This window comes from Pristiophorus japonicus, chromosome 2 (assembly GCF_044704955.1).
Source record: "Pristiophorus japonicus isolate sPriJap1 chromosome 2, sPriJap1.hap1, whole genome shotgun sequence".
Classification (NCBI taxonomy): Eukaryota; Metazoa; Chordata; class Chondrichthyes; family Pristiophoridae; genus Pristiophorus; species Pristiophorus japonicus.
This window is the reverse complement of record NC_091978.1, coordinates 158,139,413-158,159,537: the sequence shown is the minus strand read 5'-3', so window position 1 is coordinate 158,159,537 and position 20,125 is coordinate 158,139,413. Positions and strand designations below refer to the sequence as shown.

The 20,125-nt window shown below is 42.2% G+C and overlaps 1 protein-coding gene across 8 annotated transcripts in view; it reads right to left on the bottom strand.

Moving 5' to 3' along the window:
- The window catches only part of fryl (furry homolog, like), a 693,453-nt gene that overhangs the window by 250,707 nt on the left and 422,621 nt on the right, over positions 1-20,125 (bottom strand). For all 8 annotated transcript variants that reach the window (XM_070870121.1, XM_070870109.1, XM_070870094.1 and 5 more), the window contains 4 exons: positions 12,777-12,909; positions 3,310-3,417; positions 2,511-2,748; positions 2,209-2,394 (listed from right to left, as the gene is read on the bottom strand). In XM_070870121.1, coding sequence (XP_070726222.1) covers positions 2,209-2,394; positions 2,511-2,748; positions 3,310-3,417; positions 12,777-12,909 — 665 coding nt within the window. The remainder of the gene's footprint in view (positions 1-2,208; positions 2,395-2,510; positions 2,749-3,309; positions 3,418-12,776; positions 12,910-20,125) is intronic.

The following is a 20,125-nucleotide window of genomic DNA, read 5'->3' as shown; positions in this document are numbered from 1 at the left end:
TGTGACTCTCTGCTGGAATAGTGTCCAGGTAACTCTCCCCCTTCCTGACATGTCGCAGTGTTTGAAGCTCGGACTCCAGCTCATCAACACGGAGACGAAGTTCCTCGAGCAGCCAACACTTACTGCAGATGTGGTCGCTGTGGTCATCATCATCATAGGCAGTCCCTCGAAACGAGGATGACTTGCTTCCACACCAAAAAGGGATGGGTTCACAAGTATTTCAATGAAGGACCTAATATTCCAGATCCCGAACAACATCTTAAAGGGTGGAAGATGCCTATGTGTGGATTTTTTTAATGTGTGGTGGCCGTTGCACACCAGCCACCACATGGGCTTGACAGAGCTATGTCTTGGTCCAGTGGCAAGGATTAACCAAGACGATTGGAGACCAGCTCTGCTCCACGGGCCTAGTGTGCACACATATCGCAGTGTGGGCTGGCCCGTGCTGCCCCTATGCCCTCGCCTCTTCTGGGCCCGAACTCACACCTCTCCCGGGTCCCGATCACATCCCTCGACATTCTCTCGCCGCTCCTGCTGTATCTGCCCACACTCCAATCACAGACCTGGACCTTGATGACGTCCCTCTTTGCTGCCGTCATGCACCAGCTCACACTGTACCTTGCAATGGTATGCTGCCATGCCGTCCAGGGGCCGCCGCTCGCCGCTCCTTTTATGGCCGCGACCTACCACTGATTGTCTCTCGCAGGTCAGGGCTGCCAGCTCCCACATGATGGAGCTGCAACACATCACCTGCCCTGCCATCTCTAATGTATTTTATTTAATTAATTAAGTTTTCAAGTTTAGAAATATCAATTATCTATATCAATTAAAGCTCTCCCAATCCTCAGGCTTACTACTATTCTTTGCAATATTATAAGCCTTTTACTCTAATACCATCCTTAACTTCTTTAGTTAATCACGGATGGATCACTTTTCCTGTGGAGTATATATTTCTCAATGGAATGTATATCGTTGAGAATTTTGGAGTATTTCTTTAAATGTTTGCCACTGTTTATCCACCGTCATACCTTTTAATCTAATTTCCCTTAACCAACTCCACCCCTCCTACCTATATAATTAGCTTTATTTACGTTTAAGACTCTAGAATCGGATTTGAGTATCTCACTCTTAAACCCAATGTGAAATTCTATCTTCCCCAGAGGATCCTTTACTATGAGATGACTAATTAACCTGGTCTCATCACACAGTACTGGATCTAAAATAGCCTGTTCCCTAATTGGTTCCATAACATATTGTTCTAGGAAACTCTCTCGAATGCATTCCATGAACTCGCCCTCCAGACGACCATTGCCAATTTAATTTTCCCAGTCTATATGAAGATTAAAGTCCCCCACAATTATTGCATTACCTTTGTTGAGTAATACTCTGGCCAACTGTAAAGCTACTGTTAGGGGGCCTATAAACTACTCCTACCAGTGTTTTCTGCTTCCTATTATTTCTTATCTCCAACCATATTGATTCTACTTCCTGATCTTCTGACCCAAGATCCTTTCTCATTAATGTCCTTATGTCATCCTTTATACACCACCTCATTTTCCATTTCTGCCTATCTTTTTGAAATGCTAAGTACCCTGGAATATTTAGTTCCCAACCTTGTCACCTTGCAACCACATCTCTGTAATGGCTACTAGATCAACCCTATTTATCTCTATCTGTGCCACTAATACATCTATATTGTTCTGAATGCTTCATGTACTCAGATAAAGAGATTTTAATTTTAACCTTTTACCATTATTCCCTTTCACCTTATTCGATGATGCACTATTACCGTTAAACTCTCTGTCCCTTCCTGTCGCACTCTGCTTATCTTTACCCAAATCGCTACACTGCTTCATTGTCTTGACTTTTCTCTTCAGATTTCTAAATTTCCCCTCACCCTTTTAGTTTAAAGCCCTACTATAGTTATAGTCCTAAATAACAAAGTAACTTCAGTAAAGTGCAATTTCTGAAAGAACACTCCAAGGATGATGTTTGTTGTAAATGTTGCTGGTCAAACCTACCTATTGTTTTGCAGATCTACACGTCAGTAAGCATAGTTCCCTTATATTAGAAATATGAGCCAAGTTTTTTTAAGTGGTTAATAATGAGCAGCATAGAATCATCGAATAGTACAGCACAAAAATAGGCCATTCAGCCAATAGAATCTGTGCCACACAACATCAACAGAAACCTATTAGTAGCACTAACCTTTGAAAGGCCCAAAGCTGTGAACAAGGTTCTAATTTCTCTCAGAATATTGACAGCCAATTTCCTGGTGGCTGGCCGACAGCTGCAGAGAACCACTAAAGCAAAACCTTCCACTGCATGGAAGACAGAGGAATAAGGGCTCCGTTCCAGTGGAAGTGTGTGGGCAGCTCCATTGGGAACAGCACGCTGTGGATAACAACACAAATTAATGACTGAGGAGGAAGTGTTAAATCACAAAAATGAATTAGTAGTTAAAATGTAATGAATAATTGTATTGCTGATTCAACAAATTTTGTCTTTACCTGTAGATCATGACCTTTCATGTGAGACTGAACTGCTTGTTTCCAATGGTTTATTAACTGCACTAACATCTTGACAGAGTTATCTAGGAGTGTTGGATGGACATCATTCACCTCTCGGACAATGAATGTCACAAACCCTGACAAAACGTCCTCCCTCCAATCAGGAAAGTCAACCATTAAAGCCTGTAGAGTAGTGAATGCCAGCCCACGAAGTTCTTCATCCATGTGAATGGTGAGTCTATAATAAAAAATATATTATTATGTCTAATTACTGTGAACAAGAATGCATAATATATTACACTCCTGAATTATAAAGATGCAAGTTACTACATAGAAACAGAAAATGCTAGAAACATTCAGCTGGCCAGGCAGCTTTTGTGTTGCGAAAGAAACAGAGTTAACATTTCAGGTTGATGACCATTCATCATAAGTCCTAAATTGCTGTAATTTTTCCAACTTCGAATTGTTTGTCTTTTTTCAAGGAAAAGTTTCAAGCTTTCAATTTTAAAAAACAGTTTTACAATCTTGGAAAAGTCAACCAGGCACACTCACTCAGATAGCAGATTTATATGATTGAAAGATAACCTCGCCTGCTAATTTGGTCAAAGTTCAGGCAAGGGCATGATTTGGTGTGCCCCATTTTGAAGTCTATCTGAGGGATTTACAGGCTGCCAGCCATCATGCTCATCTATAGGATGCACCTTAAGCTTCAATCAGTGTGCTATTTTCTATTATATGCAATTCAATGCTTCATGTGTTAGAACATGTGTATTAATGTTTGATAAAATGAATGCATCACCTTGCCAAGAGTTCAACAAGTTCTGCTCTGCTCATGCCATCAGGAATCAGCCTGGGTATAGCAGCCACACAAGTCCGGAAGAGGTCTATCTTGGGCTTCCTTTCCCCACTATTAAAACATAAAAACATTGTGAAGTAGTAATTAACGACAGTAGCTCTTAAGGATCATGAGAAAGTTGCCGGACTTATTTTCAATTATTTCACCTATTGGTTTTCTGGTCAGCTAATCGTAAAAAGTCTATTACTGTCTTTAATAGATTACATCAGTGAGCAATAGTGATTTCCAAGCATCAGTAATTTTAGGTGTCAAGAAATGTTAAAGAAATTGGCTTATTTTCTATGGAAAAAAGATAGTGAGGTGATAATAGATTTTTTTCAAGATTAGGAAGGGAATTGAAAAAATTGATCTGGGCAAATTTTTCACAAATATCATAAAAATTTGGAAATTATCAGTAAGAAGGGATGCTAGGTTAAACTGTTGTGCCCAAAGGGACAAAATTACAGAAAAAATAGAAAGATTTTGAAACCAACAATATATGGGTTCAAGAGGCAATTAGTCACATTTCTGAGACAAGAGAATGAGATGTAATGAAAAGGTGGCTATGTGTAGTTGATCTATGTAAAAGAGACCATTTGGAGTAAGTGCATTCCCATCTTAAATATGTGAATGTTGGACCTTGAGCACAATTGAAAGATTTTGAGTCAAGTATTACTGGTCATCCCCAACAAACCCACTTAAAGGAATGGTTTATATGATTCCAAAATGTATTAAACAATCTGAAAGGACATCCAGTTTAGACTTTCCTTGTACAGACTGTAGTAGTACCTTCACCACACGCACTGCAGCAGTTCAAGGCGGCGGCTCACCACCATCTTCTCAAGGGCAATAGGGATGGGCAATAAATGCTGGCCTTGCCAGCGTTGCCCACATCCCATGAACGAAAAAAAAAACCGTCATCTTCATAGGTAAATTTTTAATAGATAGGATTTGCTATCCTTAATCTAAATGCAATGCAATTTAAATATAAAAGTGAGATAATGTGATAAATATAAGTTTCAAACCTCCGATATTTGTATCTAGCAGATATCTATGCAGTAATTAGCTTGAATCATAGAATCATACAGCACAAAGCAACCAACTGATTGGAATTTTAATTTGGAGGCGGGTAGGGAGCTCGGGGGACTGGAAAGCGAATTTAACAGCAGGGCCTGATTAGCATTTCAAAGCACTGATATCCGCCTGCAGCCAGCAACATGGAGAGGCTGGCTGGTTGTTGGGCAGGTATGCCAGCGGAACCAGGCCAAAGAGAGGAGGGAGGGATTGGGGTGGGGTGTCAGAAGCCGGAGTGGATTGGAACTGGAGGGGGATCGGGGGAAGAATGGAAGGCCTCAGGGAGTGTGCAAATCAGAGGGGTCAGGGGCAGATCGGAAGGGTCAGGTGGTGTCCAATCACGGGCGGTTGGCAAGGCAGGGACGCTGGATCCAGCAGGTAAGTGGAAAGGTGCATCACCATAATCAGAGCCTCATTATAATGGTTAAATGGACGAATCTGCTTCCACCACCATTTTAGGGAATGCATTCCAGATCATAATAATTCACTTTGTAAAACAAGTTCTCCTCGTTTCCCCCCTGGAAGCTTTTGCCAATTATCTTAAATCCATGTCCTCTGGTTTCTGATCCTCCTGCCAATGGAAACCATTTTCTCCATCTATTCATAGAATCATAGAATGGTTACGGCACAGGAGGCTATTCGGCCCGTCGAGCCCGTGCCAGCTCGCTGCTAGAGCACTTCAGCTAGTTCCAACTCCCCCGCCGTTGCCCCGCAGCCCTGAGATTTTTTTCTTATTCCCTTTTGAAAGCTACGATTGAGTCTGCCTCCACCACTCTTTCAGGCAGTGCATTCCAGATCCTAACAAATCACTGCAAAAAAAGTTTTCCCTCATGTCGCCTTTGGTTCTTTTGCCAATCACCTTGAAATCTGTGTCCTTTGGTTCTCGATCCTTCCGCCAATGGGAACAGTTTCTCTCTATCTACTTAGTCTAGACCCCCTCATGATTCTGAATACATCTTTCAAATCTCCTCTCAACCTTCCCTGCTTCAAGAACAACCCCAAGTTAAGAACATAAGAATTAGGAGCAGGAATAGGCCAGAGGCCCCTCGAGCCTGCTCCACCATTTAATACGATCATGGCTGATCTGATCATGGACTCAGGTCCACTTCCCTGCCCGCTCTCCATAACCCCTTATTCCCTTCTCGTTTAAGAAAATGTCTATTTCTGTCTTAAATTTATTCAATATCCCAGCTCCCACAGCTCTCTGAGGCAGCGTATTCCACAGGTCCATAACCCTGAGAGAAGAAATTTCTCCTCATCTCAGTTTTAAATGGGAAGCCATTATTCTAAGATCATGCCCTTTAGTTCTAGTCTCCCCCATCAGTGGAAACATCCTCTCTGCATTCACCTTGTCAAGCCCCCTCATAATCTTATACATTTCGATAAGATTACCTCTCATTCTTCTGAATTCCAATGAGTAGAGGCCCAATCTACTCAATCTTTCATCATAAGTCAACCTCCTCATCTCCAGAATCAACCTTGTGAACCTTCTCTGAACTGCCTCCAAAGCAAGTATATTCCTTCATAAATACGGAAACCAAAACTGCACGCAGTATTCCAGGTGTGGCCTCACCAATACCCTGTACAACTGCAGCAAGACTTCCCTGCTTTTATACTCCATCCCCTTTGCAATAAAGGCCAATATTCCATTGGCCTTCCTGATCACTTGCTGTACCTGCATACTAACCTATTGTGTTTCATGCACAAGTACCCCCAGGTCCCGCTGTACTGCAGCACTTTGCAATCTTTCTCCATTTAAATAATAACTTGCTTTTTGATTTTTTTTCTGCCAAAGTGCATGACCTCACACTTTCCAACATTATGCTCCATCTGCCAAATTCCTGCCCACTCACTTAGCCTGTCTATGTCCTTTTGCAGATTTTGTATGTCCTCCTCACACATTGCTTTTCCTCCCATCTTTGTATCGTCAGCAAACTTGGCTACATTACACTCGGTCCCTTCCCCCAAGTCGTTCATTTGGATTGTAAATAGTTGGGGTCCTAGCACTGATCCCTGTGGCACCCCACTAGTTACTGATTGCCAACCCGAGAATGAACCATTTACCCCTACTCTCTGTTTTCTGTTCGTTAGCCAATTCTCTATCCATACTAATATATTACCCCCAACCCCATGAACTTTAATCTTGTGTTGTAACCTTTTATGTGGCAACTTGTCAAATACCTTCTGTAATCCCAAACAAAACACATTCACTGGTTCCCCTTTATCTCCCCTGTTCATTATATCCTCAAAGAATTCTAGCAAATTTGTCAAACATGACTTCCCCTTCATAAATCCATGCTGACTCTGCCTGACTGAATTTTGCTTTTCCAAATGTCCTGCTACTGCTTCTTTAATAATGGACTCTAACATTTTCCCAACCACTGATGTTAGGCTAAGTGGTCTATAGTTTCCTGCTTTTTGTCTGCCTCCTTTTTTAAATAGGGGCATTACATTTGCAGTTTTCTAATCTGCTGGGACCGCCCCAGAATCTAGGGAATTTTGGTAAATTATAACCAATACATCCACAATCCCTGCCGCTACTTCTCTTAAGACCCAAGGATGCAAGCCATCAGGTCCAGGGGATTTATCTGCCTTTAGTCCCATTATCTTACTGAGTACCACCTCCTTAGTGATTATGAGTGTGTTAAGTTCCTCCCCCGCTATTGCCCCTTGACTATCCACTGTTGGAATATTGTTAGTGTCCTCTACTGTAAAGACTAATACAAAATATTTATTTAGAGTTTCTGCCATCTCTATGTTCCCCATCACTAATTCCCCGGTCTCGTCCTCTAAAGGACCAACATTTACTCTAGCCATTCTTTTCCTTTTTATATACCTATAGAAACTCTTGCTATCTCTTTTTATATTTTGTGCTAGTTTACTTTCATAGTCTATCATCCCTTTTTTAATAATTAAATTGTTTTAGTCATTCTTTGTTGGCTTTTAAACACTTCCCAATCTTCTGTCCTCCAACTAGTTTTGGCCACACTGTATGCCCTTGTTTTTAATTGGATACCGTCCTTTATTTCCTTAGTTAGCCACGGATGGCTATCTTTTCTCTTACGCCCTTTCCTCCTCACTGGAATATATTTTTCTTGAGAGTTGTGAAATATTTCCTTAAATGTACACCACAGGTTCTCTAGTCTATTCTCATAACTGAAGTCCCTCATCCCTGGAATCATTCTCGTAATTCTTTTCTGCACCTTCTCTAAGGCCTTCACATCCTTCCTAATGTGCGGTGCCCAGACTTGGACACAATACTCCAGTTGAGGCCGAACCAATGTTTTATAAAGGTTCATCATAACTTCCTTGCTTTTGTACTCTATGCCTCTATTTATGAAGCCCAGTATCTCATATGCTTTTTTAAACGCTCAGCAACGATTTGTGCACATATACCCCCAGGTCTCTCTGTTCATGCACCCCCTTTAGAAGTGTACCCTTTAATTTATATTGCCTCTCCTCGTTCTTCCTACCAAAATGTATCACTTCGCACTTTTCTGCATTACATTTCATCTGCCACGTGTCCGCCCATTTCACCAGCCTGTCTATGTCTTCTTGAAGTCTATCACTATCCTCCTCACTGTTCTCTATACTTCCAAGTTTTGTGTCATCTGCAAATTTTGAAATTGTGCCCTGTACTCCCAAGTCCAAGTCATTAATATATATCATGAAAAGCAGTGGTCCTGGTACCGCCCCTCTGTATTCCTTCGTCTAGTCTGAAAAACAACCGTTCACCATTACTCTCTGCTTTCTGTCACTTAGTCAATTTTGTATCCATGCTGCCACTGTCCCTTTTATTTCATGGGCATTAACTTTGCTGGCAAGCCTATGATGTGGCACTTTATCAAACGCCATTTGGAAGTCCATATACACCATGTCAACCGCATTGCCCTCATCAACCCTCTCTGTTACCTCACACTATCAAAACGCATCATCATTTTGAACACCTCTATCAAATTCCTCCTTAACCTTCTCTGCTCTAAGGATAACAATCCCAGCTTCTCTAGCCACTCCACGTAACTGAAGTCCCTCATCCTCGGTACCATTCTGGTAAATCTCCTCTGTAATAATACATAAATATGATAATGAACGATAATACTTTTAGAGCAATACAAATTAATTGAGCACATTTGTAGCTCATTACTGAGCGCAGAGTAATTTAGTACAGGTTATGACTTCAGTTGGTTAAAAATTCTGAGAATACCATTGAAATTTATTGAACAATTTTCCTTAAGGATCTCAGAACTAGAGTTCAAATTCAGCTAAACGAAAAGGTGTAATTTGTCCACCCACCGATTCTATAATTCCTCAACCATTAAACATAAGCAAACCAGACATACAGCTCACAGTTATGCACATTGCGTATTCAGGTTTCAATTCCACTGGTCAATAATAAAACTTGTAGCACACAATTGAAGCCCTCCCAGCTGAAGGAACGCAGACTGGGGAGGCTTTAAAGGCAACATTCTACTTTCATAAAAGGATATAAAAACAAACAATCAACCTACAAACCCACACAAATCAGATGCAACATAAAATCCCTATGCATAAGCAGTTTCCTAAAATCCCAAATTTTCTCTTAGCTTATGCATCAGACTGGAAAAAAAAGTCAACCAACATCAGGCTTTTCGGTAAGCATGGAAAAGAATGAACTAATAAATGAAAGTCAGAACGGATTTGTTAAAGGCAAATTGTGTTTGACTAACTTTATTTGAGTTCTTTGATGAAGTAACAGAGAGGTTTGATGAGCAGTTGCTGTTGTTTATATGGACTTTCAAAAGGTGTTTGATAAAGTACCAGACAATAGAATCGTTAACAAAATTAAAGGCCATGGGATTAAAGGGACAGTGGCAGCGTGGATACAAAATTGACTAAGTGACAGAAAGCAGAGAGTAGTGGTGAACGGTTGTTTTTCAGACTGGAGGGAAGTATACAGTGGTGTTCCCTGGGGGTCATATTAGGACCCCTAATCTTTTTGATACAATAATGACGTGGACTTGAATATACAGGATATAATTTTAAAGTTAATAGATGAGACAAAACTCAGAAATGTAGTAAACGATGAGGGGGATAGTAACCCTCATCATCGGCAGTCCCTTGGAATCAAGGAAGACTTGCTTCCACTCTTAACATGAGTTCTTAGGTGGCTGAACAGTCCAATACGAGATCCACAGTCTCTGTCACAGGTGAGACAGATAATCGTTGAGGGAAGGGGTGGGTGGGACTGGTTTGCCGCACGCTCTTTCCGCTGCCTGCGCTTAATTTCTGCACGCTCTCGGCGATGAGACTCAAGGAGCTCAGCGCCCTTCCGGATGCACTTTCTCCACTTAGGGCGGTCTTTGGCCAGGGACTCCCAGGTGTCAGTGGGGATGTTGCACTTTATCAGGGAGGCTTTGAGAGTGTCCTTGTAATGTTTCCGCTGCCCACCTTTGGCTCGTTTGCCGTGAAGGAGTTCCGAGTAGAGTGCTTGCTTTGGGAGTCTCGTGTCTGGCATGCGAACTATGTGGCCTGCCCAGTGGAGCTGATCATGTGTGGTCAATGCTTCAATGCTGGGGATGTTGGCCTGGTCGAGGACGCTAACGTTGGTGCATCTGTCCTCCCAGGGGATTTGTAGGATCTTGCGGAGACAACGTTGGTGATATTTCTCCAGCGACTTGAGGTGTCTGCTCTACATAGTCCATGTTTCTGAGCCATACAGGAGGGCGGGTATTACTACAGCCCTATAGACCATGAGCTTGGTGACAGTTTTGAGGGCCTGGTCTTCAAACACTCTTTTCATCAGGCGGCTGAAGGCTGCACTGGAGGCGGTGTTGGATCTCGTCATCAATGTCTGCTCTTGTTGATAGGAGGCTCCCAAGATAAGGGAAGTGGTCCACTTTGTCCAGGGCCGCACCTTGGACCTTGATGACTTGTGGGGCGCAGTGCTGTGCGGCGAGGACAGGCTGGTGGGGGATCTTTGCCTTACTGATGCTTAGCGTAAAGCCCATGCTTTTGTATGCCTCAGTAAATACGTCGACTATGTCCTGGAGTTCAGCCTCTGTACGTGCACAGACGCAGACGTCGTTCGCGTACTGTAGCTCGACGACAGAGGTTGGAGTGGTCTTGGATCTGGCCTGGAGACGGCGAAGGTTAAACAGGTTCCCACTGGTTCTGTAGTTTAATTCCACTCCAGCGGGGAGCTTGTTGACGGTGAGGTGGAGCATGGCAGCGAGGAAGATTGAGAAGAGGGTTGCAACAGACTTCAGGTGGACACAGGCAGACTTGTGAAATGGGCAGCCACATGGCAAATGAAATTTAATGCAGGGAAGTTGAAGTGATATATTTTGGTAGGAAGAATGAGGAAAGGCAATATAAACTAAATGGTACAAAAGGGGATGCAGTAACAGAGAAACTTGGGGGTATATGTACACAAATCTTTGAAGGTGGTAGGACAAGTTGAGAAGACTATTAAAAAAGCATATTGAATTCTTAGCTTTATTAATAGAGGAATAGAGTACAAAAGCAAGGAAGTTATGCTAAACCTTTATAAAACATTGGTGAGGCCTCAGCTGGAGTACTGCTTCAATTCTGGGCATCACACTTCAGGAAGGATAAATAGGATGCAGAAGAGATTAACTAAAATGGTACCAGGGAGAGACTAGAGAAGCTGTTCTCCTTAGAACAGAAAAGATCAAGAGGAGATTTGATAGTAGTATTCAAAATCATGAATGGTTTAGATAGAGTAAATAAAGAGAAACAGTTTCTAGAGGCAGAAGGGTCAGTAACCAGAGGCATAAGAGTTTTAAGGACATTCGCTGGGCAAGAGATGGTTAAATACCGCAATCTTGCCCATGCGAATGTCCTGGCTGTGCGGATACGGAGGCCAGAGCTTGACGGATCGGAAAAGCCGGTTTTGGGCGCATGCGCATCGCGTGCCGAAAACCAGCTTTTGTGATGCCTTCCCGGGTCCGTACACACTCCGGACCAGGGGAGGCCGGGATTTCTGCCCCAATGTATCCAAGTTTGCTGATGATGCAAAGCTGGGTGGGAGTCTAAGTTGTGAGGAGGATGCAGATGGGCTTCAGGAGGGTGTGGACGGGCTAGGTGGGTGGGCAGGAATGTGGCAGGTGGAGTGTGGTGTGGAGAGGTGTGAGGTTGTCCACTTTGGTGGGAAAAATAGAAAAGCAGAGTATTTTTTAGATGGTGAGACATTGGGAGGTATTGGTGTTTGGGGGTACCTGGGTGTCCTTGTGCACAAATCACTGAAGGTTGACATGCAGATGCAGCAAGCGGTTAGGAAGGCTAATGGAATGTTCACATTTATTGCAAGAGGATTTGAGTGCAGGAATAGGGGCGTCTTGCTGAAAATGTGTAGGGCCCTGGTGGGACCACACCTGGAGTGTTGTGTACAGTTTTGGTCTCCTTGCCTGAGGAGGGATGTGCTTGCCATTGAGGGAGTGCAGCGAAGATTCACCGGACTGAATCCTGGGATGGGGGAATTGTCCTATGGGGAGAGCTTGAGTAGACTGGTCCTATATTCTCTAGAATTTAGAAGAATGAGAGGTGATCTTATTGAAACATACAAAATTCTTACAGGGCTTGACAGGGTAGATGCAGGGAGGATGCTTCCCCTGGCTGGGGAATCTAGAACCAGGGGTCACAGTCTCAGAATAAAGGGTCGGCATTTTAGGACTGAGATAAGGAGAAATTTCTTCACTCAAGGTGGTGAATCTTTGGAATTCTGTACCCCAAAGGGCTGTGGAGGTGCAGTCATTGTATATATTCAAGACAGAGAGCGATAGATTTTTGGATTTTAAGGGAATCAAGGGACATGGAAATAGTGCAGGAAAGTGGAGTTGAGGGAGAAGATCAGCCATGATCTCATTGAATGGCAGAGCAGGCTCGAGGGGCCGAATGGCCTACTCCTGCTCCTAATTCTTATGACACAGATTTAAGGTGATTGACAAAAGAACCAGAGGCAACATGAGGAAACACTTTTTTATGTAGTGAATTGTGATCTAGAATGCACTGCCTGAAAGGGTGATGGAAGTAGATTCAATAGTAAATTTCAAAAGGGAATTGGATAAATACTTGAAGGGAAGAAATTTACAGGGATATCGAGAAAGAGCAGGGGATTAGGACTATTTGGATAACTTTACCAAAGAGCCGGCAAAAGCATGATGAGCCAAAAAGCCTCCTTCTGTGCTGTATCATGTTATGATTCCAATTGAAAGTGCTTTCATAAAAAGTGATTTCTTGGCAATATTAAAATGTAATTTGAAAGCATGCTAGTTGTTTTTAGTGTTTATATTCCCAAAAAACAGATTTTATTCATTTCTGAATTTTTTAAAAAACAATTTTGAGTGTCCAGTGCTTACGTGATCATGTCTTCAGGCTCCTTGTTGGACATCTGTACGTTAGTCATACTCATAGATCTTCCCACCTCCTTGTCCAAATGTCTAAGAATGCTATCAAGAGCTTTCCTCACTTGGGGGTAGTAAAATGACATTCCTAATAGACAAAGATAATTTCGCATTGTTATTGCACTATCTTGTTCAAATTTTCAAACAAAAACAAAACCATTAAGCAAATGTGAAATGTCTATAAGGAAAACTGTAGGAAGTTATATTACAAGTAACAGATGTAGAAGCAGACATTTAAAAAAAAAAGCTTTTTGGAGACATAAGCAGTACTAGAGTGCAATACCAGTTACTAAAAATGTCAGGAGCATGACTGATTAATGACAGACAAGCTAGCCTGATATCTATACTGGAAAATACAAAGTCTGCCAAAGAGTAAGCATCCAAGGGCACCTAACAAGAGTGAAGAGAGTAAAATCAAGCCAAATTATAAGAAAGCTTTATAGAAATGTTACACTGAAGCTTAACCAAATGTCTAAAAGGTTCATGTCCTCCATTTTATTTTAATATCTACCATTTACTAAATCCTTTATCTCCAAACCCCCAGGGAAATCCCCACACTTGCATTTATGAAAGACAGATAATACCTGACAAATTTATTTTTATTCTTCAGTATAATATTTTGTGGATATCATAGGGATGAATATTTTTTGCTGCACATGTGGGGTAGCCTATTTATTAACTCAGCAATTTTGACTTCCAAAAATCATACCAGACATCGTATGACATACACAGTGTTGCAGTATTTTAACCTGTCCTCCATGCCTTCTATAAAGAAAATTTTTAAACAACTCAAAGAACACTATTTCATCAGAAAGGGGAAAAACAGATATCCATTAATTGAAGGAAATTTCTCACGATAAGAACATTGAGAATCTGTCTGTAATCATGTTTTGTAATGAAAGGATGGTATAATATATTTAGAAACTGCCTACTGGTTTCTATTGCTTTAATATTTGCAAATCAGACAGACTACCTCAACAACTGTTACACAACTGCATCACAGTTCACCTACAGGTTGAGTCTCCACATATGGGCCCAATTTTGGTCATGACTTGCTCCAATTTTTTTGGAGTAAGTTGGTTTTTCTGGTGTAATTAAAAAAAACGTCATTTTCCCCAATCAACTTGCTCCAGAGTAACTCAGGTACGATTTATTTTAGTTCTGTTTTTTTTTCCAATAGGGGGGCATTCCCAGCCAGTTTTGGCCATTTAGGCAATTCTGGCCAGCGAAAAGTTACTCCAAATCCACTTAGGTCAGCGTATGTGACCAGCTCTGAAAAACCTTGCGGGGCAGTTAAGAAATCGGCGCAGGTAAGTAAGCAAGGAACTGCATCCAAGCACCAAGCACCAAACATTGCAAATAAAAGTTGAAATAACTCAATAAAAATAAAGAACTCAGGTAAACAATTGAATTAACAAATAAATAATTGTATTAAATCCAACCTTGAATTGAATTTGGCCGGGGAAGACAGCGGGCCGGCCTGTACGGGAGGCCATTCGGTCTGGGAAAGGGGCGGCCGGCAAAGACGCATCAGGAGGCTGAAGGGAAGGGGTGGGGGGGGGGGGGGGGGAGGGGCTGGGCTGGCTGGGTTCGGCAGAAACGCGGCAAAGTATTGGGAGGCTGAAGGACTCAATTCTCTGATACAAAACAGATGAGCCGCTGGATCTGATAAACAATAAGCTGCAATGTTGCTTTTTGATTCTGTCTGGGTGGGGGAGGGGGGTTGGGCAGCGACTGTTGTTGTGCTTATTGATTTTCCTAACTTCTCCACTAATGGCAGCCTGATTCTACTGCGCATGCGCGGTCAGTTGAAACTGTAACTCTCTCACTCACCCATTCACCCGATTCTACTGCGCATGTGTGATCACAGCAATCCCGATCCTACTGCGCATGTCCAGCGTCCCGGCACTGTTTCCAGCACAGGACGCTGGCTCCGCCCACAGGCCCAGTCTCCACGCCACGCCAGCAGCTAGAAGACCCGGGACAGCGAGCAAAATTGGCTCGAAGATTTTTGGCGCACTTCCACGCGTGGAAAACTGGCGCACCTCTGGTAAGTACGCCAGAAATCTCTAGTGGCCAAAATTGAGCCCAATGGGTCCAATTGTGGCCATGGACCTGCATCAATTTTTTTGAAGTAAGTTGGTTTTTCTGATGCAAGTTAAAAAAAAACATTTTCTCCAATAAACCTGCTCCAGAGTAACTTAGTTAGGTACGATTTTTTTTAAGTTCAGTTTTTTTTTCCCCAAAGAGGGGCATTCCCAGACACTTACGCCAGTTTTGGCCATTTATGCCACTTTGGCCAGCTAACACACTTGCACCAAATCGACTTAGATCAGCGTATGTGGCCAGCTCTGAAAAATGTTGCGGGCAGTTAAGAAATCGGCACAGGTAAGTAAGTAAGGACCTGCACCCAAGCAGCAAACATTCCAAATAAAAGTTAAAATAACTAAATAAAAATAAAGAACTCAGGTAAACAATTGATTAACAATTAAATATTTGAAGTAAATCTTACCTTGGGCCGGGGAAGGCAGCGGGCCAGCCTGTACGGGAGGCCATTCAGCGTGGGATAGGGGCGGCCAGCAAAGATGCATCGGGAGGCTGGGGCGGGGCGGGGGGGCCGAGGGAGAGGAAAGGCTGGGCTCGCCGGCATCTCGGGCAGGGTTCTGGCAGCCTGGGCTGCACTCAGACACGGGCGACCATTCGGCCACGGTTAGGGGCGGCGAACATCAGGTCCTGCTGACAGCTTGCAGGACACACTGAGCGGGCGAGGAGCATGCGCGCAGACTCCATTCATGCGGCAGCTGCCGGCAGTGTTTTCAGCGCAAGGCTGTAGCTCCGTTCCCCCACTCCACCATGGACGCCGCGCCAGGACCCGGGACACTCGGCAGAGGAGCCAGGATTCTAATTAAGTTTTTTGGCGCCCTTTCCAGCGCACAAAGTCGGTGTATAAAGGGTCAGTGTGCCAAAAAAAACGGGTTAGCCAAAATTGGGCCCATTGAAACATCATCTTAGAAAATAAAAATAAGCCGGTAGAATCAGTGAACAAGCAGTATAAAACCATATTATGACTGCATAATTCACTCACTCTACTTTCAAGGTCATTAGTTATGTATTCAATATCATTTAGTGGTTCCATTTTTTTGATAAGCTAGCGAAGTCATCCTGCACCCTCTCTGTTTGGGAGTTTTTTCTCCTTACTCCTCTCATGCTACACGAGAGTTTCACAGGTGCCCTCCAGTACCTTTCCCAAGTTTCCAGTCTTCACATTTGAGGCTGGATGATGAGTGTTAGCCTTTCGCTTAATTACTGGGCACTCTAGCCACGACCAATTCCATTCTCACTTGTGTCGAACATACCTAAGCCTCCAACAACAGGAAACAATCAGCAGTGGAAATCCTGATAATCTTTTCCCCCTTCCTAGCCTGGAGACATTGAAGCTCGATTCAACACTCCTCTGATACACATGTGCTCTGCAGTCCTGCCAAATCTAGTCGCACAGGGTGTTGGACAATTAAGCACCTAATGGGAGGAAGTGGTTCCATGAATATCCCATCCTTAACGATGGCAAAATCCATCATGCAAGAGCAAATGACAAGGCTGAAACGTTCGCAGCCATCATCACTCAGAAGTCCCGAGTGGATGATCCATTTCGGATTCATCCTTAGGTCCCCACCATCACAGATCCTAGGCTTCAGCTAATTCGACTCACTGCATGCAATATCATTGCACATTGGATACAATAACTATTGGCCCCGACAACATCCCGGCTGCAGTGCTGAAGAGATGTCCTCCAGAACATGCCACGCCTCTAGCCAAGCTGTTCCAATACAGCTACAACACTGGCATCTACCCGAAAAAATGGAAAATTGCCCAGGTATGTCCTGTTCACAAAAAGCAGAACAAATCCAATCTGATTAATTATCGCCCCATCAGTCTACTCTCAATCATCAGTAAAATGATGGAAGGGGTCGTCAACAGTGCTATTAACCAGCACTTACTCACCAATAACCTGCTAACTGATGCTCAGTTTGGGTTCCGCTAGGACCACTTGGCTCCAGATCTCATTACAGCTTTGGTCCAAACATGGACAAAAAAGCTGAATTCCAGAGAGTGAATGCCCTTAACATCAAGGCAACGTTACACAGAGTATGGCACCAAGGAGCCTTGTAAAATTAAAGTAAATGGAAATCAGGGGAAAAACCTTTCTCTGGCTGGAATCATATCTAGCACAAAGGAAAATGGTGGTAGTTGGAGGCCAATCATCTCAGCACCAGGACATCACTACAGGAGTTTCTCAGGGCAGTGTCCGAGGCCCAACCATCTTTGGCTGCTTCATCAATCACCTTCCCTCCATCATAAGGTCAGAAGTGAGGATGCTCGCAACTCCCCAGATAATGAAGCGATCTGCGCCCGCACGCAAGACCTGGATAGCATCCAGGATTGGGCTGATAAGTGGCAAGTAACATTCGTATCACAAAAGTGACAAGCAATGACCATCTCCAACAAGAATGTGTCTAACCATCTCCCCATGACATTCCATTGCATTATCATTGTCGAATCCCCCACCATCAACATCTAAGGGGGTCACCATTGACCAGAAACTTAACTAGACCAGCCACATAAATACTGTGGCAATAAGAGCAGGTCAGAGGCTGGGTATTCTGTGGCGAGTGACTCACCTCCTAACTTGTCAAAGCCTTGCCACCACCTACAAGGTACAAGTGAGGAGTGTGATAGAATACTCTTTACTTGCCTGGATGAGTGCCGCTCCAACAACACTCAAGAAGCTCAACAGCATCCATAACAAAGCAGTCTGTTTGATCGGCAACTCATCCATCACCTTACACATTCACTTCATCCATCACCGGCGCAACTTGGCTCCATCCTGACTTGGAAATATATCACCGATCTTTCATCGTCGCTGGGTGAAAATTCTGGAATGCCCTATCAAACAGCACTATGGGTTTACCTTGACCACACGGAATTCAACGGTTCAAGAGGTGGTTTATCACCATGGTGAATCAATGTTAGCTACTGTTTACTAGGTATTATTAAAATACAGATAGTCCTCAAGTTCACTCCCGACAATCGATACCAGTGTTTTACTTTAAATGAAGTGAGACGAATGGGTTTGTAATATTCTGTTCTTTCACTCGTTTTGAATAAAGACACTACATTGGGCTGTTTCTAATCTGCTGGTATCTAAACTGCCACCTCAAGTGTCCAGTATATCCCTCATAATGGTTGTCTATGTCTCACAAATCTTCTCACTACTCTCTTTTAGCATTCTGGGATAAATACCATCCATCCCTGGTGATATGTTTGTTTTGAGTCCCTTTAGCCTGTCTGGGACTTCCACCTCATTTATATCAAAGTAATTTATTTTACTTTGGTTGTGTTTTCAAGGAACACGAGTTATTCATGTCTTCTCTTGTGAATACCAAAGTAATAATTCAAAATATTAAATTATCTGGCATTCATACACAATTTTGATTCTATTTGCATTTTTCTGACTGCCCTTTTATTGTTACAGTACTGAAATAATGTTTTACTGTTATGTTCATCTTCTGCTGCTTCTCTATGTCGCTCTCATTACCCTTTTAATTCCTTTCTGTGTTTTCTTGCTTTATCCCAGTGAACCCCTTCCCAATCTGCAGGATTTGTAGAGGTTATTTTTCCTCATTCTATCAGCTTTAACTTGCTTGTTAATCCATTTTTGATCAGGTTACTTTAGTCTGACTTTATTGGTTTTTAGAATGTATTTGCCCTGCATGTGCAACATGACAACTTTCAAGGTACTTCACTTGTCCTTTATTGAAGTATTATTGAACAAATTCGATGAGCTTTAGTTGCTCACTGAATTTAGCTCTTTTATTATATATCGAGCTCCTGGTCTGCTTATTTCTGACTCTCAGATCATGTTAAACTTTATCACATTTTGGTTACTGTCCCATAGGGTTGATATAACTTTCACTTCCTGTACATTTTATGGATCCTTTACAAATACCAGGTTAATATGAGTACTGCCTCTTATTTGTTCCTTGACGCACTGAGTGATACATTTACCAACACTGATTGTAAAACATCTGTGTTTTCCCAGTTTATATTTGGTTGATGGAAATCTTGAAATCATTAAAATTACTTCCCTGTTCTCACCTACCCTTCATATCACTTCGAAGAGCAATTTCTCCTCCTTATGCCATCTAATCATTATGAATTAAAGATGTCCAGCCAGAGTAATTCATTCTGTAGTTTTCCCCTTCCACCAGATCAACTTTGTTTACTTTCCAGGTGTCCCTGATATACAAGGCTGCAGTAACACCTTTTTAGTCCACTCTGTCTTTTTTGAACACTCTATGTCCTGTATGTCAGATTATATGAAGCTGAAATTTGGATTAACAAGGCTAGATGCTATGAAACCAAGAGTAATGTTTTTTCCAATTCAACAGCAGCAAGCAGCAGAATTTCCAAGTGATTGTTTCTGGAAACTAAGTGTGCTTAAGGTTCAAATATACTTAAGAGTGATGAGCTTAAAGAATGGAGAAATAGCCAGTGAATGCAGATCCAGTTCAAAACCTTTTCTTAAAAAAGAAATTGACAGGTTTGTGATTTAATAGTAGTTTATAGATCTGGCACCAAGGCATGAGGGAAATGAAAATTAATCATTCAAGCCCTGAATATGAATCATGGTCATAATAAATAAAGTAAGTGGCCTTTTCTCTTTAGGTTGTTCTTCATTCTTAATATAAATCTCAACATAAATATTAAATCCAACAGTTTCTCAGTGAAACATGACTTAAGATTATTATCGAGAACTTGTGACTTTGAGTTAGTTGAAGAAATGTGTAACAATCTGTCACAATATTTGTACTTGCAGAAATTAGACATGTCTTGAATTTATGAACACAATGGAGGAGACTTGAACACAAAGAATTTCAAATCTAAATCCATTCTTCAAAACTCACAATTCAAAATGCAGATTACATTGCAAACTTGTGTTTACTAGGATCTTTTTAGTCCAAAATGTTATACTTACATAAAAAGGGGGTTAACAAACATAAGCATCCAAAATACAGATGCAATTTACAAAAGGTTTGAAAACCGAACTGTAAAAATATTTCGAAGATCGACCAGAACAAGGGAAATTAAAAATGTATCTCAAACTCAGAGAGCTGCCAGAGAACGAGAGAGAATGAGATTAATGGCTCTGAAATTCCAGTCGGAGGCTTCTTTCAGTGGATGTGGTGTATTTGGACTTTCAAAAGGCTTTTGACAAGGTCCAAATACACCACACAAGAGATTAA